At 48.8% G+C, this 22,070-nt stretch overlaps 1 protein-coding gene across 1 annotated transcript; it reads left to right on the top strand.

Annotated features, from left to right (window-relative positions):
* Nucleotides 1-285: 285 nt before the first annotated feature.
* On the top strand, nucleotides 286-17,917 carry LOC132388066 (testis-specific serine/threonine-protein kinase 5-like). Its single transcript, XM_059960425.1, has 4 exons — nucleotides 286-432; nucleotides 5,050-5,502; nucleotides 15,876-15,983; nucleotides 17,300-17,917. Exons 2-4 carry the CDS (start codon nucleotides 5,407-5,409, stop codon nucleotides 17,645-17,647), a joined length of 552 nt encoding a protein of 183 aa, XP_059816408.1. The 5' UTR covers nucleotides 286-432; nucleotides 5,050-5,406; the 3' UTR covers nucleotides 17,648-17,917.
* Nucleotides 17,918-22,070: the final 4,153 nt, after the last annotated feature.

A 22,070-nucleotide genomic window follows, 5' to 3' on the forward strand; every position in this document is an offset into this window, starting at 1 on the left:
ACTCCTTTCGCGCACTGTCATAGCCTCGCCATGTTTGATGCTGGCGGGAGAGGCGCTGACTGGCGCCACCTAGCGTGGCGGAGGGAGCTCGGGAGAGGTGCTGTCTGGCGCCGCCTAGCGTGGCGGAGGGAGCTCGGGAGAGGTGCTGTCTGGCGCCGCCTAGCATGGCGGAGGGAGCTCGGGAGAGGTGCTGTCTGGCGCCGCCTAGCGTGGCGGAGGGGTGACGACCCCCGGGCTCCGACTCCTGCAACGGGCTTCACTCCCCGTCCGGCTCCGGAGGGATCTCGGTCACGGAACGGAGGCAAGCTGCGCCGCATCAGTCAGGCTGGCGAATTCTCCGTCTTCATCCCCCTACTAACCCTACCCTGAATCCGATTTATTATATTACTGATTTATACATAAAGTTGTAATTGCGGATGACTCCCTGTGCAGGTAGGAATGGGGTGATAGCACGTATGAGTGAGTGGCGGCGAAGAGGGTGGAGGGTTCTTCGGAAGCTTTACTGGGGAAGGGGTGACTTGTGCAAGAGGGACGGGTTGCACCTGGACTGGAGGGGAACCGGTATCCTGGCTGCGAGGTTTTCTACTCGGGAGAGTTGAAACTAATTTTGCAGGGGCTGGGAACCGGAGCCCCAGGTCTTACTGACTGGGCAGCGTCGGATTGGAAGGCAGATGTCAGGGAAAGTGGCGGAGGGCAAGATCAAAATAGCGGGTATGATGTGTATATTTTAATGCTAGGAGTTTTATGGGTAAAGGAGTTGAACTTGGAGCATGGATCAGTACATGGAACTACGATGTTAGGGCCATTTCTGAGACTTGGTTGAGAGAAGGGCAGGAATGGGTGATTAATGTACCAGGTTTTCGAAGTTTTAGAAAAGACAGAGGAGGAGGTAAAAGAGGGGGAGTTGCCCTATTAACCAGCGACAATATCACAGCTACACTCAGAGGAGGCATGATGGAGGGGTCAGACACTGAGTCCATTTGGGTACAACTCAGGAATAGGAAGGGTGCACTGGGATTATACCACAGACCCCCCCCCCCCCCACCATAGCCAGCGGGACATCGAGGAGCAGATACGTAATCAGATTAAGGAAATGTGTGAAAAATACCGGGGTTGTTGTCACGGGGGATTTCAACTTCCCTGATATAAACTGGGGCCATCTTTAGATGGGGCTGAATTTGTTAAGTGTGTCCAGGAAGGTTTCATAAATCAATACGTGGATGGTCCATGTATTGGGGCCTGGCCAAGTGATTGACCTCTCAGTGCGTGAGGGAACAGTGACCACAACTTAACTTTCAGGATAACTGTAGATAGGGATAGGTATGGTCCTGTGGTGAACTACATATACCTGTCTGGACACGCCCCCCCCCCCCCTCGCTGACTGCTCCTTGCTGTCTCCTCCCACAGACCCCTGTATAAAGGCGATTGGAGACACTGCTCCTCCCTCAGTCTCTGAAATGTTGTGTGGTCATTTCTTGCAGCTAATAAAAGCCTGTCATTCGCCTCCCGTCTCTGAGAGTTATTGATGGTGCATCAAGGTCCTTGTGGGACAGTTTTAAATTACAGGGCATTAGGCAGGGGCTAAGAACTGGGAACAGTATTTTTCACATGGAGGGTGTTTAACTATCAATTGCACAGAGTACAGGATCGGTACATTCCTGTTAGAAGGAAGGACGGGGATGAAAACCTTGGATATCCAGAGAGGTGATGAATTTAGTCCGGAAGAAAAATGGAGAAGTATGTAAAGCTGCATAAGTCAGGATCAAATGAAACACATAAAGTCTGTAAAGAAGCCAGAAAAGAAGGGAATTTGGAGAGCCAGGAGGGGCCATGGAAAGTCCTTGGCAAGTAAGATTAAGGTGAATCCTGAGGCATTCTATACACACACCAAGAGTAAGGGGATAACTAAGGAGAGGACTGGACAACTCAGGGATAAAGGGAGATTATCTGCTTGGATGCAGAGAATGTGAGAAAAGTCCCTAATGAGGATTTAGCTTCAGGTGGATAAGTCCCCAGGGCCTGGTAGGATTTACCCCAGGATATTGAAGGAGGCAAAAGATGAGATTGTTAGGCCCTTGACACATGACTTCATGCCCTCTCTAGGCACAGGCAAGGTCCCGAAGGACTGGCGAGTGGCTACTGTTGTACCTTTATTTAAGAAGGGACCGAGGGAAGATCCTGCGAACTATAGCCCAGTGAGTCTTACATCAGTTGTAGGGAAATTGCTGGAGAAAATTCTTAGAAATAGAATATATGAGCATTGGAAATCCGTCGCTTCATTAGGGAGAGCCAACACGTGGCAGGTCGTATCCTACCAGCTTGATTGAGTTTCTTGACAAGGTGAGGATTGGGCAGTGGGTGTTGTCTACATGGATTTTAGTAAGGCATTTGGCAAGGCCCCTCGCGAGAGGCTAATCCAGAAGATGAAGATGCATGGGGCCTGTTGTGAATTGGCTGTTCGGTTTCAGGGTAGTGGTTGAAGGGACTGATCGAGCTGGAGGTCTGTAATTAGTGGAGTTCCACAGGGATCTGCGCTGGGACCCCTGCTGTTTGTGATGACCTGGATGAAAATGTAAGTGGGTGGGTTAGTAAATTTGCAAGATGGTGGAGTTGTGGCTAGTGTAGGCGGCTGATAAAGAATACAGTGCGATATAGATCAGCTGCAGAGATGGGCTGAGAAATGGCAGGTGGAGTTTAATCCGGTCAAATGTGAGGTGTTGCACCTTGGTAGGGCAAATGCAAGGAGACAGGACACAGTTAAGGTCAAGACCCTTAATAGTATTGCAGAGCAGAGAGATCCTGGGGTCCAAGTTCACAGCTCCTTGAAAGAGGCTACACAGATCAACAAGGTGATTCAGAAAGCTTATTTTGTTAGCTGAGGCATTGAGTTCAAAAATCAAGAGGTCGTGCTGCAACTTTGTAAAACTCTGGTTAAGCCACATCTGCAGTATTGCGTAGTTCTGGTCGCCCCACTAAAGGAAGGATGGAGAGGCTGCAGAAGACATTTACCAGGACGCTGCCTGGTTTAGAGGGCGTGTGCTATCATGAGGGTTGTTTTCTCTGGATCGTTGGAGATCTGATAGAGGTTTACCAGATTGAGAGGCATAGACAGAGTGGACTGAGACAACCTGTTTCCCAGGGTGGAAATGTCTAATACCAGAGGGCCTGCATTGAGGGGAGAGGGGGTAGGTTCAAGGGGGACGTGAGGGTAAAGTTTTTTACTCGGAGAGTGGTGAATGCCTGGAACCTGCAGCCTGGTGTAGATACAAATACATCGGAGGCTTTTCAGAGACGTTTAGACAGGCACATAGATGTGCGGAAGATGGAGGGACGGGGACGTGGTGTAGGTAGGAGGGATTCGTTTTGAGTGTTTTTCATTTGCTTTGTAGCTGGTTCAGCACAGCACTGAGGGCCGAATGGCCTGTTCCTGGGCTGAACTGTTCTCTGTTCTTTGTTGTGAATTGTTTTCGATTTGTGGCAGCAGTACAGTGCTGAGATATAAAATAACTATAAATTACAAAATAAGTAAGTAGTTTGAAAAGGAATAGCAAGATAGGGTACAAGGGTTCAAGTCAAGTCACTTTTATTGTCATTTCGATCATAACTGCTGGGACAGTACACAGTAAAAATGAGACAACGTTTTTCAGGACCATGGTGTTACATGACACAGTACAAAAACTACATAAAAACAACACAGAAAAAAAACTAAACTACAGACCTACCCAGGACTGCATAAAGTGCACAAAACAATGCAGGCATTACAATAAATAATAAACAGGACAATAGGGCAGTAAGTTGGTGTCAGTCCAGGCTCTGGGTATTGAGTCTGATAGCTCGGGGGAAGAAACTGTTATATAGTCTGGCCGTGAGAGCCCGAATGCTTCGGTGCCTTTTCTCAGACGGCAGGAAGGAGAAGAGATTGTATGAGGGATGCTTGGGGTCCTTCATAACACAGTTTGCTTTGCGGATGCAGCGTGTAGTGTAAAAGTCCGTGATGGCGGGAAGATGATGAGGAGATGAACAGGACTGAGATAGGTCAGCTGGTTAACTGATGTCAAAACAACCTGGAACTCAACATTAGTAAAGACCAAGGAACTGACTGTGGACTTCAGGAAGGGGAAGTTGAGGGAACACACACCAGAGGGATCAGCAGTGGAAAGGGTGAGCAGTTTCAAGTTCCTTGGTGTTAACATCTCTGAGGATCTATCCCGGGCCCAGCATATTGTTGCAATTACAAAGAAGGCACGGCAGCAGCCATATTTCATTAAGAATTTGAGGAGATTTGGTACGTCACCAAGGACACTCGCAAATCTCTACACATGTACCATGGAGAACATTCTAGCTGGTTGCATCACTGTCTGGTATGGTGGGGCCAGAGCACAGGATCAGAAAAGGCTGCAGAAAGTTGTAAATTCAGCCAGCTCCATCATGGGCACTAGCCTCCCCAGCACGATGCCTCAATAAAGTCATATGTGTCAATACGGGCCTCTCATCACCCAGGACATACCCTCTTCTCATTGCTACCACCAAGGAGGAGGTACAGGAGCCTGAGACACACGCTCAACATGTTAGAAACAGCTTAGAGCATAAGACATAGGAGTAGATTTAGACCATTTGGCCCATCGAGTCTGCTCTGCCATTTCATCATGGCTGATCCAATTTTCCTCTCAGCCGGAATCTCCTGCCTTCTCCCCGAATCCCTTCACGCCCTGACCAATCGAGAACCCATCAACCTCTGTCTTAAATATACATAAAGACTTGGCCTCCACAGCTGCCTGTGGCAAAGATTCACCACTCTCTGGCTAAAGAAATTCCCCCTCACCTCCGTTCTAAAAGGGCACCCCTCTATTCTGAGGCTCTGACCTCTGGTCTTACGCTCTCCCACCTTTGGAAACATGTTCTCCACGTCCACTCTAACAAGGCCTTGAAAGACATTGCCCTCATTCTTCTGAATTCCAGTGAATACAGATGCCAAACGGCGTCACCTTTGCTTACATCTTCAGAAACAGCTCTATTTCCATCTTTAATATCTCTATTTTTCCCTTTCAGGGTGTTTTTGAAGACCCTGAGCTGGAGTTACACGCAGACTTCGGTTCTTTGCAGGAACGGGACCCATCCTCGGGACTCAGACTGAGCCATTGTTCGGTACGCCAAGGGGTCGGCCTGAGAGGCGGCCTAGTGTTTGAAAGCCTCAGATCTCAGGGCCCTGGAGACGGGCGGATCAAAGGTCGGTGTCACAGCAAGAGACTTGTGTGCCGTCAAGGAGCCTGGAAAATCTTTCGCCACGGGCCCAAAAACCCAAGATCTTCGCAATCTTTGGGCACAGAGCTCGTAAAAAGCGACGAAACAAACTTTTTAACATCATAAACCAGCGAGTTGTTGTTATGTCTTCTGCTCACTGTGAAAATGGGGGACACCTCCGGCTCCTTTATTAGGGAGGGAGAGAACCCGTGGGCTGCCGAATGCCAGATGAATTGCGATAGTCTTTGGGGTAACTGCAAGGTCTGTCTTTGCTATCACCCAGCTCACACTTGTGCTCTGTAGCGGGTGCACTTTTTGTTTTGCCAGTGGGGGGAGGGGGGATTGTTGATCGTCGCCGCTTACGTGCAGGAGGGGGGAGCTGGGGGGGGGGGACTTTGGAGTTCTCACGTTTATCTGTCGTTCATTCTTTGGGGCACTTCTCTGTTTTCGTGGATGTTTTGTGAAGAAAATACATTTCAGGATGTATATTGTATACATTTCTCTGACATTAAATTGAACCTTTGAATACAGGCCCAGAACCATCAAACACTCTTCATATGACAAGCCATTCAATCCTGGAATCATTTCAGTGAACCTCCTTTGAACCCTCTCCAGTTTCAGCGTGTCTTTTCTAAGAGAAGGTGCCACAACTGCTCACAATACTCCAAGTGAAGCCTCACCAGTGCTTTATAAAGTCTCAACATTACATTCTTGTTTTTATATTCAAGTCCTCTTGAAATGAATTTGCCTTCTTCACCACTAACTCAACCTGCAAATTAATCTTTAGGGAATCCTGCACAAGGACTCAATTTCATTATATTTTCTCTCCATTTAGAAAACAGTCAACCCTTTCATTTCCTCTACCAAAGTGCATGACCATACACTTCCCGACACTGAATTCCATCTGCCACTTCTTTGCCCATTCTTCTAATCTGTCTGTCCTTCAGTAGTCTACTTCCTCAAAACTACCTGCTCCTCCAGCTATCTTTGTATCAACTGCAAACTTTGCAACAAAGCCATCAATTCCATCATCCAAATCATTGACAAATAATGTAAAAGGAATCGGTCCCAACACAGACCCCTATGGAACACCACTAGTCACTGGCAGCCGACCAGGAAAGTCTCCCTTCATTCCCACCTTTTGCCCCCTGCCAGTCAGCCACTGCTTTATCCATGCTAAATTCTTTCCTGTAATACCACATGCTGATAGCTAGTTAAGCAGCCCCATGTGTGGCACCTCGTCAAAGACCTTCTGAAAGTCCAAATACACAACATCAATTGAATCTCCTTTGTCTGTCATGCTTGCTATTTCTTCGAAGAATTCCAACAGATTTGTCAGGAAACCATGCTGACTACGGCCTATTTTATCATGTGCCTCCAAGTAGCCCAAAATCAAATCCTTAACAATCGACTCCAATGCCTTCCTAACCAGTGAGGTCAGACTAACTGGCCTGTAATTATCTTCTTCTGCATCTCCTTCTTCTTGAAGAGTGGAGTGACATTTACAATTTTCCAGTCTTCCAGAATCTAGAAGTACTTGAAAGATCATTACTAATGCCTCCACAATCTCTTCAGCCACCTCTTCCAGAACCCTGGGCTGTACACCATCTGGTCCAGGTGACTTATCTACCTTCAGACCTTTCAGTTTCCCAAGAACCTTCTCTCTAGTAATGGCAGCTTCATATATTTCATGACCGCTGACACTCTCGAACTATTGGCATACAGCTAGTGGCTTCCACAGTGAAGACTGATGCAAAATACTTATTCAGTTTGTCAGCCATTTCCTTGTCCCCCATTACTACCTCTCCAGCATCGTTTTCCAGCAGTCCGATATCCACTCTCACCTCTCTTTTACACTTTATGTCTCTGAAGAAACTTTTGGTATCCTTTTTAATATTATTGGCTAGCTTACTTTCAGATTCCACCACCATCTGCAGATTTTCTCTTGTTTGTCATTTGTTTACCTTCTTAATAACTTTTTTAGTTGCCTCCTGTTGTTTTATAAAAGCTTCCCAATCCTCTAACTTCCCATGAATCTTTGCCTCCTACTAATCTTATACACCCACACTTTGGCTTTTATATTGGCTGAAACTTCTCTTGTTAGGCACGGTTTGTCATCTCACCTTTAGTTCTTCCTCTTTGGGATGTATATATCCTGTGCCTTCCGAATTGCTTCCAGAAATTACTGACATCCTGCCAGTGTTCCTTTCCAATCAATTCTGGCCAACTGCTCCTTTATGCCTCTGTAATTCCCTTTACTCCACTGTAACACTGATACACCTGACTTTAGCTTCTCCTTCTCAAATCTTAGGGTGAATTTGATCATATTAGGATCATTTGTCCCTCAGGGTTCCTTTACCTTAAGATCTCTAATCAATTCTGGTTTGTTGCACAACACCTAATCCAGAATAGCTGATCCCCTAGTGGGCTCAACCACGAGCTGCTCTAAAAAGCCGTCTCCTCGGCACTCTAGAAATTCTCCCTCCTGTAAACCAGCGCCAACCTGATCTTCCCAATCTATCTGCTTATTGAAATCCCCCATGACCATTGTAACATTGCCCTTTTGACATGCATTTTCTACCTCCCATTGTAACTTGGAGACCACATCCTTACTACTGTTTGGGGGTCTGTATACAACTCCCATCAGGGTCTTTATACCCTTGCAGTTCCCTAGGGCTATCCACAATGATTCAACACCTTCTGATCCGATGTTACCTCTTTCTAATGATTTGACTGCGTTTTTTACCAACAGAGCAACGCTACTCCCTTGGCCTTCCTGCCTGTCCTTTCAATACAATGTGTATCCTTGGACATTAAGTTCTCTGCTATGATCTTTCAGCCATGATTCCATGATTCAGTGATGCCTACATCATCACACCTGCCAATCTGCAACTGTGCTACAAGTTCATCTACCGTATTCTGTATACTGTGTGCATTCAGAATCAACACCTTCAGTCCTGTACTCACCCTTTCCGATTTTGTCTGCCTTTTATGTTGCAACTCATGCCGTTGACAGCAATTTTGCCCCACCATCAGTTTCTTTCCCTCTGCCATCAGATTTCTGAATGGACAATGAATGCACGATTACTACATCTCTAGTTTCCCCTCTCTTTGTGTACTAATTAATTTTTTATATATGCTAATTGTAATTTACAGTTTTTATGACTTGCGGTGTAGTGTCCTGTTGCTACAAAGCAACTTGTTTCGTGACACATGCCAGTGATACAAAACCTGACTTTGAGTGTTTGAGTGTGGATCTTCAGGCTCCTGCACCTCCTACTGGATGGTAATAATGACCTCAGTGACCATGATTGCTCTTGGCAAATTTTTCTCCTGAAATGGTTTGCCATTGCCTTCTTCTGAGCAGTGTCTTTACAAGACGGGTGATCCCAACCATTATCAATACACTTCAAAGATGGTCTGCTGGCGTCGGTGGTCACATAACCAGCTGCTCATATGACCATCCACCACCTGCTCCCATGGCTTCGTATGACCCTGATCGGGGGCTAAGCAGGTGCTACACCTTGCCCAAGGGTGACCTGCAGGCGAGCGGAGGGAAAGGGCGCCTTACACCTCCTTTGGTAGAGACATATCTGCATCCTGCCACCCACACTGTCACAGTAAAGGCAAAATTAAGCCGAAAAGGGTGGAAACAAGATTTATGAGCGCGTTGCCCGGATGTGAGGGCCTGAGTATAGGGAGACATTGGGCAGGCTGGGATTTTATTACTCGGACTATAAGAGACCAAGGGGTGACCTTACGGAGGTGTATAAAACCGTGAGGGCAGAGGTAGGGTGATGCACACGGTCTTTTTTCCAAAAACCAGCATCTTGGGGGCATAGGTTTAGACCATAATACATGTGTAGAATTAGGCCATTTGGCCCATCAAGTCTGGTCTGCCATTCATCATGGCTGATTTATCCCTCTCAACTCCATCATCCTGCCATCTCCCTGTAACCTTTGACTCCCTGACAAATCAAGAACCTATCGGCCTACAGAGTAATTGATTTAAAAAGGCCCTGAGGGGCTGTTTCCCGCCAAGGCTGGTGGACAAGCTGCTACAGAGTCATCTAGCCATAGGGCAGTACAGCACAAAAACAGGCTTTTCAGCCCATCTCGTCAGTGCTGAACTGTTACTCTGTTTAGTCCCATCGGTCTGCACCTGGGCCATAGCCCTCTTTATCCCTCCCATCCATGTACCTATGCAGGCTTCTCTGAAATGATGAAATTGAACCTGCATCCATCACTTCCACACCCACACCACCCTCTGAGTGAAGAAATTCCCGCTGACCTGCCCCATATTTCACCTTTCACCCTTTACCCATGACCTCCAGTTTTAGTCTCACCCAACCTCAATGGGAAAAGCCTGCTTGCATTATTTGGATAAGTACATGGACAGAAAATGTTCAAAGGCAAGAAAACGGGAGCGATTTAGGTGGAAAATGTGGACTGGGGCCTATACTGTGCTGAACTTTTCTCCGAGGTGGCGAGGCTTGAGAGATCCTGAGATCCCGAGAGTGATACCGTCTGGAGCTTGGCTCCTGGTAGGGTCAACCATGGGGTAAGGTCAAGAGCCGTCCAACCACAACCTCGGCGGTGGAGCTGGCAGAAGATGATGAAGATGAAGAATTTCACCTTGTCGTGGTGAGTTCCTGAGATCCCGAGAGTGATACCATCTGGAGCTTGGCTCCTGGTAGGGTCACCCATGGGGTAAGGTCAAGCGGGAGGATCTAGTCTACCAGTGATCCAATCAGGATCTCAGCAGTGGAGCTGCCGGAAGATGGGAATCATTAATGGAGTTACTCCGAGAGTAAGTCCCGTGGCGAGTGTTGGATTGTGAGGTCTGGAAACCCTTTAGAATGAGTGGATCCTGGATCACCTGAGGACTCACCGATACACAATCCCTCAGGAGAACATCACACTAGACTCGAGTGATCATGAGGAAGGAAAGGCTGTTTTACATTCAGAGGCCACGTTATTGTACCTCATGAAGAGGCTGCTGAGTGTATGTTTATGCTCTTCAGCTGCTGTAGCCCATCCATTTCAAGATTTGATGTGTTGTGCACTCAGAAGTGCTCTTCTGCACACCGCTGTTGTAGCGTGTGGTTATTTGAGTGACCGTCACCTTGAACCAGTCTGGCCATTCTCCTCTGGTCTTTCTTGTTAGCAAGGTATTTTCACCCAGAGAACTGCCACACACCAGAATTTCTTTGTTTTTCGCACTCTTCTATCAGGTATATGGAGGAATTTAGGGTGAGGGGTTATATGGGAGGCAGGGTTTAAGGGTCAGCACAACATTGTGGACTAGAGACTGTTGTGCATGAAAATCCCAGGAGATCAGCAGATACTCAAACCACCCCATCTGGCACTAACAATCATTCCGTGGCCAAAGTCACTTGGATTACATTTCTTCCCCATTCAGACGGTCTGAACAACAACTAAGCCTCCTGACCACATCAGCATGCTTTTATGCACTGAGTTGTTGGCACATGATTGGCCGATTGGACATTTGCATCAACGAGCAGGTGTAGTGGCCACTGAGAGTATGTGCTTCGTTGGGTGACAGGCCGAACTTTGTCCGCAAGGTGGTGGGCCGGTACAGATTCAGCCTGGGACAGCCTGTCCCAACAAAGGATGGAATGTAGAATTTCTGCGGGGAATCAATTCTAAAACGACGTATTTCACTGCTAACTGTATATCAGTGATAAACCTGATTCTGATTCTAAAATGTGTTCCCTCAGTGAGAGAAAAAAAAACACACACGCACATTCTGGAATCTTTTTGTTTTCCCTCAGAGAGTGAGGGAATGTGGAAAGTGGACTCCTAGGAAACGGTTGCTATGAGGCAGCGAGCAAGACCTCGATGTGAGTGGAGACGTTTGGACCAGAGTGACAGTTAAACCTAGCCATCTGGAGCGAGTGGCCGGGAGCCACTGTCAGCTGAACGAACCACGGTCCCATCACCCTCGTCTCAAACCCCCCTCTCCCACCCACGGGCCTGGGCATGACGGAGGCGGCAGAGGTTGGGATAGACGAGGTGGGGGAGTGCCGAAAGAGGGGCTACTTGCTGAGCCGGAAGAAGATAGGTTCAGGGTCTTTCTCCAAGGTTTACCTGGGTGCGCCCACCCTGCAGAAGGTCAGATCCAACGGCCGGCTGGCCAGTGGGCTGAAGAACAGGAAAGGAAACTGGGTGAGAGCACACAAAATACTGGAGGAATTCAGCAAGTCAGACAGCAGCCATGGAAAAGGACAAACAGTCAACATTTCAGGCCGAGGTGTTTCATTAGCACAGGAAAGGAAGGGGGAAGATGATAGAATAAGAAGGTGGGGGACAGGAAGGCGGACGAGCTAGAGGGTGATAGGTGAAGCCAGGTGGGTGGGTGAGGGGAGATGAAGTAAGAAGCTGGGCGGTGACGGGTGAAAAAGGTAAAGGGTTGGAGAAGAAGAAATCTGATAGGAAAGGAGAGTGGACCATAGGAGAAAGGGAAGGGAGGGGGGGATGATAGGCAGGCGAGGAGAAGAGGTAAACGGGGGCCAGAGCAGGGAATAGAAGGGAAGGGAGAGGAGGGAAAGAAATTACCGGAAGTTGGAGAAACCAGTATTCCTGCCATCAGGTTAGAGGGTACCTAGATGGAATACTTCCAGCCTGAAAGTGGCCACATCACGATAGAAGAGGAGGCCACGTACTAACATGTCGGAGTGGGAATGGGGATAGGAATTAAATGGTTGGCCATTGGCAAATGCGAACTCTTGTGAAAGGAGTGGAGGTGCTCAACGAAGTGGTCTTCCAGTTTCCACTGGCTCCCTCCAGTGTAGTCCAGGCCACATTGGGACACCTGTTGGAGGGGGAGGGGGGATAGTGTGGAAGAGTTCAGGCTGGGACTGGAAGACAGCAACCCACCCACCTGGATAGCCATTCAGCCCATCTAGTCTCTGCCATTTCCCAGATCAAGACCTGGAATTGGTTGAAAATTGTCACAAGGTCCGAGTTAACAGGGAGCACCTTGTCTTGCACACTGTTCATACAGATCGAATCGTTGCAGAGCGCCTTCCAGTGCAGTACAAAGTGTAACAACCACAAAGTGCTGCAGGAACTCAGCAAGTCGGGCAGCATTGTGAAGCCTCTTGGGACAAAATGTTGACTGTTCCTTCATTTCTATTGATGCTGCCTGACCTGCTGAGTTCTCCAGCATTTTGTGTGTGTTGCTCAAGATTTCCAGCATCTGCCGAATAACGTGTAACGTGACTGAGAAAGTAGTGTGCAGGTAGACAGTAAGGTGAGGAGTCACAGGGAGACCATTCCCCAGGGCCCTTGGTGAGGCCTCATTTGGAATATTGTGAGCAGTTTTGGGCCCCAGGACGTGCTGACATCGGAGAGGGTTCAAAGGAGCTTCACAAAAATGATTCCAGGCTTGTCACATGAGGGGCCTTTGATGGCCCTGGGTCTGTACTCACTGGAATTCAGGAGAATGAGGGGGATCTCATTGAAACCTATCAAATGTTGGAAGGCCTTGATTGAGTGCACGTGAAGAGGATGTTTCCTATGGTGGGAGAGTCTAAGACCAGAGGACACAGCCTCAGAATAGAGGGGCGTCCTTTTAGAACAGAGATAAGGAGGAAATTCTTTAGTCAGAGGGTGGTGAATCTGTGGAATTCGTTGCCACAAGTGGCTGTGGAGACCAAGTCATTGAGTATACTTAAGACAGGGGTTGATAGATTCTTAATTAGTCAGAATGAAGGGATACAGGGAGAAGGCAAGAGATTGGGGCTGAGAGGCAAATTGGATCAGCCATGATGAAATGGTACAGCAGACTCGATGGGCCAAATGGTCTAATTCTACTCCTGCGTCTTACGGTTTTAACTTGCCCTTTTCTCTCTCCGGTCACGTCCCACTCGGCTGGAGGCTAGCTTCTGGCCCGCCATTATCCAGCTTCTGAACAGACCTCGTGTTTTCTGAAGCTGAACTCTGGATCTCCCCCTCTATCTCGTCACAGCCCTCGCACCTTATTGTCTGCCTGCACGACACTCTCTCTGCAGACGTGCCACTTTGTTCTGCACTCTGTTATTGTTGTCCCTTGTGCTGCCTCAGTGAAATGCATTGAAATGGATGGTATGCAGACTCCCCCTCTGCATGCAAAGGGCAGCAGATACAGAAGCCAGAAATCACACACCACCAGGCTCAAAGACAGCTTCTAACCCACTCTGAGTCACAGAAATCTACAGCACAGAAACAGGCCCTTTGGCCCATCTGGTTCTTGCTGAACCATTCTACCTCTGCACCATCTGCAAGGAGCAGTATTTCCCAGAGGCTAAATCCCATCGACCTGCCCCGGGACCATAGCCCTCTGTACCCCTCCCATCCACGTACCTATAACAACCTCTCTGTGAATGGACCCCTTGCAGCAAAATCTAACCATCAGCATATGTTGTGAAATTGGTTGTTTTGCTGCAGCAGTATGGTACAACACGTAAAAGTGGCTGGTTATCCTTCACATCTGACCATGACGGGAAGCTCCATACAGACAGTGAGGCAACCAGTCACAACACTCTCCACGGTACATCAGTCTTTAGTGACGTTCCAAATCTCCTCAAACTCCTAATGACGTCCGGCCACTGTCTTGTTTTCTTTGAAATTGCATCAATATGTGAACTCTTAATCTCTGTCTAACCTTGTATTTCATTGTCAGCCTGCACTGCACTCCCTCCAGAACTATAACTTTATTCTGCTTCCTGCTGGCCTTAGTGTTACCTCAATGTACTGAGTAATGGAATGATTTGTCTGATTATCAGTACACGTGGCAATAATAATTGAATTATTAATTCTCATCAACACCTCCCCCCAGGTTCTTCCCCCCCCACCCACATGTGAAATGTGGGAGGAAACTGGAATATTGTGTAGAACTTTGGTTAGACCACACTGAGTATTCTGCTCGGTTCTGGTCGCCTCGTGACAGGAAGGAAGTGGAAGATTTAGAGGGAGTTCAGAGGAGATTTACCAGGATGCTGTCTGGATTAGAGAGGGTGCAGAGGAGATTCACCAGGATGCTGCCTGGATTAGAGAGGGTGCAGAGGAGATTCACCGGGATGCTGTCTGGATTAGAGAGGGTGCAGAGGAGATTCACCAGGATGCTGTCTGGATTAGAGAGGGTGCAGAGGAGATTCACCAGGATGCTGCCTGGATTAGAGAGGGTACAGAGGAGATTCACCGGGATCTGCTTGGATTAGAGAGGGTGCGGAGGAGATTCACCAGGATGCTGCCTGGATCAGAGAGGGTGCAGAGGAGATTCACCAGGATGCTGCCTGGATTAGAGAGGGTGCAGAGGAGATTCACCAGGATGCTGCCTGGATTAGAGAGGGTACAGAGGAGATTCACCAGGATGCTGCCTGGATTAGAGAGGGTGCAGAGGAGATTCACCAGGATGCTGCCTGGATTAGAGAGGGTGCAGAGGAGATTCACCAGGATGCTGCCTGGATTAGAGAGGGTTCAGAGGAGATTCACCAGGACGCTGCCTGGATTAGAGAGGGTGCAGAGGAGATTCACCAGGATGCTGCCTGGATTAGAGAGGGTGCAGAGGAGATTCACCAGGACGCTGCCTGGATTAGAGAGGGTGCAGAGGAGATTCACCAGGATGCTGCCTGGATTAGAGAGGGTGCAGAGGAGATTCACCAGGACGCTGCCTGGATTAGAGAGGGTGCAGAGGAGATTCACCAGGACGCTGCCTGGATTAGAGAGGGTGCAGAGGAGATTCACCAGGACGCTGCCTGGATTAGAGAGGGTGCAGAGGAGATTCACCAGGATGCTGCCTAGATTAGAGAGGGTGCAGAGGAGATTCACCGGGATGCTGCCTGGATTAGAGAGGGTGCAGAGGAGATTTACCGGGATGCTGCCTGGATCAGAGAGGGTGCAGAGGAGATTCACTGGGACGCTGCCTGGATTAGAGAGCGTGCAGAGGAGATTCACCAGGATGCTGCCTGGATTAGAGAGGGTGCAGAGGAGATTCACCAGGACGCTGCCTGGATTAGAGAGGGTGCAGAGGAGATTCACCAGGACGCTGCCTGGATTAGAGAGGGTGCAGAGGAGATTCACCAGGACGCTGCCTGGATTAGAGAGGGTGCAGAGGAGATTCACCAGGATGTTGCCTGGATTAGAGAGGGTGCAGAGGAGATTCACCAGGACGCTGCCTGGATCAGAGAGGGTGCAGAGGAGATTCACCGGGATGCTGCCTGGATCAGAGAGGGTGCAGAGGGGATTCACCAGGATGCTGCCTGGATTAGAGAGGGTGCAGAGGGGATTCACCAGGACGCTGCCTGGATTAGAGACAGTGCAGGTTAAATGGTTTTGGTATGGACCAGATGGGCCACAGGGTATTTCTGTGCTGAACTCTTCTATCACTCTACGAGTCTGCTCTGCCATTCCCTCATCTCTGATTTATTATCCCTCTCAACCCCATTCTGTGACACCCTGCCTAAAGCACTGAGTGACTTGGCATTTCTCTTAGCCTGATACATTGAGTGTGTGTTGATGGGGCCTGTCTCTGTGCAGAAGAGCTTGACGTCTCTGCATTGCAGCCCAGATGGTTGGGGTGGGGAGGGGTGGTCTCTCTCCTTCTAACCTGTGCACGTTCCCATTGGCAGGTGGCCATCAAGGTCGTGCCCATTTCACACACCCTACAGCAGCAGTCTCGCCATAGCCTCTCCCGGGAGGTCAACGCTCTGCAGACGACGTACAAACACCCAAACGTGGTAGGAATCCCCAGCCTGTCCGGTCGCTGCCCCCACCCTCACCCCCACCCACATCCAGCCCTGGGCAAAGTGACATGGGGGACAGTCACAGAGCCTGGACTAGGCCCAGGGAAGGTGTGTACACAGGCGCTGGAGGAGCTGCTCTCTCTCTGCCTGATCGTTCAGCCTTGTTGATGAGAATTGGCCCACACTTCAGTGCTGTGGATAGAGGCTGAGGCTTCTAGGATATGTTCCTATCCCACCATGCTTCTCCATGACGTTTTCCCTCTCCCTCTTCCCCTTGCTGTCCCTCTCTCCTTCTCCCCTCCTCTGCCCCCTCTCTCCCTCTGATTTATTTTCCCTCCCCGCAACCTTTGACACTCTAACTAAATCAAAAACCTATCAAACTCTGCTTTAAGTATACCCAATGACTTGGTCTCCACAGCCGTCTGTGGCAAAGAATCCCACAGATTCACTACCCACTGGCTAAAGAAGTTCCTCCTCATCCTGTTCTAAAAGGACCTTCCTCTATTCTGAGGCTGTGCTCTCTGGTCCTAGACTCCCTCACTTTCAGAAACATCCTCTCCATATCCACTCTGTCTTTCAATACTCAACAGGTTTCAATGAAATCCTCCCTTGTTCTCCTAAACTCCAGTGAGTGCAGGCCCAGAGCCATCCAAAGCTCCTCATATGATAACCCCTTCATTCCTGGGATTATCCTCGTGAACATCTTCCCCAATGGCAGCGTGCTCACAGTACCCCGTGCAGTCCGATCGATTCCTTATAAAGCTCCAAGATTACATCCTTGCTCTGAAATGATAGTCTTCCAGAAAGGAATGCCATCACTGCTTCCTCACTCAGTCTGCAAACTAACCCTTGGGGAATCCTGCACGCGGATTCCCAGGTTCTTCTGCACGTCTGATTTTTGAATCTTCTCGCCATTTAAGAACAGTCCAAGCCTTTATTCTATTTACCAAAGTGCATGGCCACACTATATTCTCTGCTACTCTGCCCATTCCCCTAATCTGCCTCAGCCTTTCTGCTTCCTCGATACTAACTGCCCCTCCGCGTATCTTCAACTTGGTCACAAAACCATCATTGGAGAGGTAGTAATGGGGGACAGGGAAATGGCAGTCAAACGGCATAAGTATTTTGCATCCATCTTCACTCTGGACTGTCAATGTTTTCCTTCAGACCTTTCAGCTTCCCAAGAACCTCCTCCTTAATAACAGCAACAACACTCACTTCTGCCATTTCCTTGCCCTCTTGTGTGGATGAGGTGGAGGGGGGGGACAGTGGTGAGGGGGGAGGGACTGACTCTCCCCGTATCCCCACAGATCCAGCTGTACGAGAGTTTCCGTTCACCGAGCCGTCTGTACCTGGTGCTGGAGCTGGCGTCCAGGGGAGACCTGCTGGAACACATCAACCGCAGGGCCGAGCGCTCACGGCTCCGAGGGCTGTGCGAGGCCGAGGCCCAGCAGATGTTCCAGCAGCTGGTGGGGGCCGTGTCCCACTGCCACACCAAGCACATTGCCCACAGGTACCAGCACACACAGCGTGATCACCACACCTCATTCCTGAACGCATGTGCGCTCTCGTCCCAGCACAAACCAGCAGGTACTGCCCATCCCAGCACAGACCACAAGACATTCATCATCCCAGTACAGTCTCGTACACAAACCTAGTACCATCTCACACACATTAGCCCAGTACAATCACAGACACATCCACAGTACACTCTCACTTTCTCACTTCCACAATCCCAGTACAACCACACACAAACATCCCTGTACAATAACATAGAAACATAGAAAACCTACAGCACAACACAGGCCCTTCGGCCCACAATGCTGTGCCGAACATGTACTTACATTAATTACCTAGGGTTACCCATAGCCCTCTATTTTTCTGAGCTCCATGTACCTGTCCAGGAGTCTCTTAAAAGACCCTATCGTATCCACCACCGTTACTGGCAGCCCATTCCACCCACTCACTACTCTGTGTAAAAAAAACTTATCCCTGACATCTCCTCTGTACTACTCCCAAGCACCTTAAACCTGTGCTCTCTCGTGCTAGCTACTTCAGGCCTGGGAAAAAGCCTGACTATCCACATGATCAATGATCATCTTGTACGCCTCTATCAGTTCACCTCTCATCCTCCGTCGTTCTAAAGAGAAAAGGCCGAGTTCACCATCACACCCACACAATACCAGTACAATTACACACACATTCAATACACTCACACACACACATCCCAGTACAATCTCACACACTATACGAGAACAATCACACATACACAAATCCCAGTACAATCACACACACACACATCCCAGTACAATCACGCGCACAATCCCAGTACAATCACACATCCCTGTATAATCGTACCACACACACACATAATGCCAGTACAGCCCACATTTCATACCCATGGAACAGACGTTCGGTGCCCGCGTCCCACACCCGCTGCCGCTCCCCATTCTCGCTGTCTGTCTGAGCTGGGTTGGACGGCGTGCGTGTTTGAGGAGCTGATGGAACTATAGCTGAAACCTCTGTCCCCAGAGACCTGAAATGTGAGAATATCCTGCTGGATGAGCGAGGATTCATCAAACTGTCAGGTGAGTGAGCAAAGACCATCTCTCCCCCCCCCCCCCCCCATGTCATCTGGAGGCCACGTGGTGGGGTTCGATATCGGGGAAGGGGGTGGTCCTGACAACCTCGTGCCTCGAATCACGCCCCAGGGTCCAGAACAGGAGCTGAAATCTGCAGTGGCCAGGCAGCATCTGCAGAGAGAAAAACAGGGTTTGCGCGGGCTTCCAAGAGTGTCTGTGAGCTGCAGATGGGAGCGAGGGGTGGTCTGGGAGAGGTGAGGCGCCAAAGAGAACTGGACTAGACTGAGGGGTGGTGGAGCGGGCGCAGCGGGGAGTGGGGAACTGACTAATCAGGGCTGCCCAGGCCTGACAGATGTGTGAATGTGAGAGATGGATGCGGGGGAAAGGGATGAGGGAGGAGAGAAAGAGGGACAGAGAGAGAGAGGGAGGGAGGAAATAGCAAGCGAGAGAGAAGGGCAGTTGGAGAATTAACCTCTCCATTAACTCCTCTCCACGCTGACCATCTCCTCTCCTCATTACCCTCTCCTGCTCATTAACCCTCTTCAATCCTTGTTATCCTACTCCTCTCTGCTATTAACCCTCTCCTTTCCCATATCCTCTCTTGTCCTGGTTAACCTTCTCCTATCTAAGTAACATCCTCCTCTTCCCCCAGACTTTGGCCTGGCCAGCAAATGCAGCAGGAACAGCCTGATGAGCACCTTCTGTGGCTCCTTGCCCTACACCGCCCCCGAGATACTGCAGGGCCTGAGGTACAGGGGGGACCAGGCCGACATCTGGAGCATGTAAGATCGCCCAGCCCTCAACGATGGGGTCTCAGCCCCAGATCTCTCCTCTCCTCTCCTCTCTCTCTATATATATATAGATAGATGACAGACTCATCAATGGCAGACTCTATAGTCAGGGAGACAGACGGGTGGTAGTTTGCCTCCCAGGTGCCAAGGTACGAGACGTTTCTGACCTGTCCACGATATCCTGAGAAGGGAGGGTGAGCAGCCAGAAGTAGTGGTACGTATTGGTTCCAACAATAGAGACAGAAGAAGGGACGGGGTCCTGAAAAAAGAATACAGGGTGTTAGGAAGGAAGCCGAATACCAGGACCCCAAGGGTAGTAATCTCGGGACTGCTGCCTGTGCCACAAGACAGTGAGGATAGGAATAGGATGAGGTGGAGGATAAATGCGTGGCTGAAAAATTGGAGCAGGGGGCAGGGATTCAGATTTCTGGATAATTGGAACCTACTCTGGGGCGGGTGGGACCTGTACAAAGGGGACGGGTTGCACTCGAATCCGAGGGGGACCAATATTCTTGCAGGCAGATTTCTAGATCTGTTGGGAGTGGTTTAAACTAATATGGCAGGGGGATGGGAAGCTGTATGATAGAGCCGAGGATGATTCAGCAGCTTACAAGCAGATGATTAAGTATGAAGTACAAGCCAATAATTGGGTACAAGTGCAGACAGAGCAAAGAATTAAATTGTACCACAGAGGTAAAATTCATAAGGGTGAAGAATGCAGGTCTGACGGTGCTGTATTTAAATGCGCGTAGCATTCGGAATAATGTGGATAAAGTTGTGGCACAATTACAGATTGGTCAGTATGACGTTGTGGGCATCACTGAGTCATGGTTGAAAGAAGGCCATAGTTGGGAGTTTAATATCAAAGGATATACTTTGTATTGAAAGGACAGGCAGGAAGGCATAGGCAGTGTGTGGCTCTGTCGGTGAGAGATGGAATTACTTCTCTGAAAAGAGGTGACATAGGGTCAGTAAATGTTGAATCTTTGAGGGTGGAGTTAAGAAACTGCAAATATGGGAATCACATACAGGTCTCCAAATAATAGCCAAGATGTGGGGTTGAGATTGCAAAGGGAGCTGGAAAAGGCATGTAATCAGGGTAATGACACAATTGTAATGGGGGACTTCAATATGCAAGGGGATTGGAAAAATCAGGTTGGCGTCGGATGGCAAGAGAGGGAATTTGTTGAATGCCTACGCAATGGCTTTTTAGAGCAGCTTGTGCTTGAGCCTACTAGGGGGAAAGGCCAGCTTAGACTGGGTGTTGTGTAATAATCCAGATCTTATTCGGGAGCTTAATGTAAAGGAATCCTTAGGTGGCAGTGATCATAATATGATTGAATTCATACTGCAGTGTGAGAGGGAGAAGCACAAGTCACATGGAATCGCAATGGAATAAAAATGGAGGCATGAGAGAGGAGCTTGCCCAGGTGGATTGGAGGAAGATACTGGCAGGGATGATGGCAGAGCAGAGATGGCTGAAGTTTCTGGGAGCAGTGCACAAGGCGCAGGATAGATATGCCCCAAAGAGGAAGGAGTTCTCAAATGCTAGGAGTAGGCAACAATGACTGCAATGACTAGTGGGGTACTGGCTCGGTCCTGGGACCATAGCTGTTTACAATATACATTATGGATTTACATGAAGGGATTAAAAGTAACATAAGCAAATTTGCAGATGACACAAAGCTGGGTGGCAGTGTGAAATATGAGGAGGATGTTAGGAGAATGCAGGGTGACTTGGACAGGTTGGGCAAGTGGGCAGATGCATGGTAGATGCAGTTTAATGTGGATAAATATGAGGTTATCCACTTTGGTGGCAAGAACAGGAAGGCAGATTACTACCTGAATGGTGTCAAGTTAGGAAAAGGGAAAGTACAACAAGATCTAGGTGTCCTTGTTCATCAGTCACTGAAAGTAAGCATGCAGGTACAGCAGGCAGTGAAGAAAGCTAATGGCATGTTGGCCTTCATAACAAGGGGAGTTGAGTATAGGAGCAAAGAGGTCCTTCTGCAGCCGTACAGGGCCCTGGTGAGACCCCACCTGGAGTATTGTGTTCAGTTTTGGTCTCCAAATTTGAGGAAGGACATTCTTGCTATTGAGGGAGTGCAGCATAGGTTCACAAGGTTAATTCCCGGGATGGCGGGACTGTCATATGTTGAAAGATTGGAGCGACTGGGCTTGTATACACTGGAATTTAGAAGGATGAGAGGGGATCTGATTGAAACATATAAGATTATTAAGGGATTGGACATGCTAGAGGCAGGAAACATGTTCCCAATGTTGGGGGAGTCCAGAACCAGAGGCCACAGTTTAAGAATAAGAGGTAGGCCATTTAGGATGGATATGAGGAATAACTTTTTCACCCAGAGACTTGTGGATCTATGGAATTCTCTGCCTCAGAAGGCAGTGGAGGCCAATTCTCTGGATGCTTTCAAGAAAGAGTTAGATAGAGCTCTTAAAGATAGTGGAGTCAAGGGATATGGGGAGAAGGCAGGAACGGGGTACTGATTGTGGATGATCAGCCACAGTGAATGGCGGTGATGGTTTGCAGGGCCGAATGGCCTACTCCTGCACCTATTGTCTGGTGTTTATTGACTGACAAGGAACGTTAAGGACTGTGTAAAAGCCAAGGAAAGGGCATATGAGGTAGCAAAAGTGAGTGGGAAATTGGATGATTGGGAAGCTTTTAAAATCCATCAAAAGGCAAC

This window comes from Hypanus sabinus, unplaced genomic scaffold (genome assembly GCF_030144855.1).
Source record: "Hypanus sabinus isolate sHypSab1 unplaced genomic scaffold, sHypSab1.hap1 scaffold_2618, whole genome shotgun sequence".
In the NCBI taxonomy this organism is placed as follows: Eukaryota; Metazoa; Chordata; class Chondrichthyes; order Myliobatiformes; family Dasyatidae; genus Hypanus; species Hypanus sabinus.

Excerpts from the sequence above, each read along its gene's own strand:
- LOC132388066 (XM_059960425.1), top strand. The coding sequence starts at position 5,407 with ATGGGGGACACCTCCGGCTCCTTTATTAGGGAGGGAGAGAACCCGTGG. Across the intron at positions 5,503-15,875 it reads GTCTTTGGGGTAACTGCAAG|GTGGCCATCAAGGTCGTGCC; the intron begins GTCTGTCTTTGC and ends TCCCATTGGCAG. Across the intron at positions 15,984-17,299 it reads CGTACAAACACCCAAACGTG|ATCCAGCTGTACGAGAGTTT; the intron begins GTAGGAATCCCC and ends GTATCCCCACAG.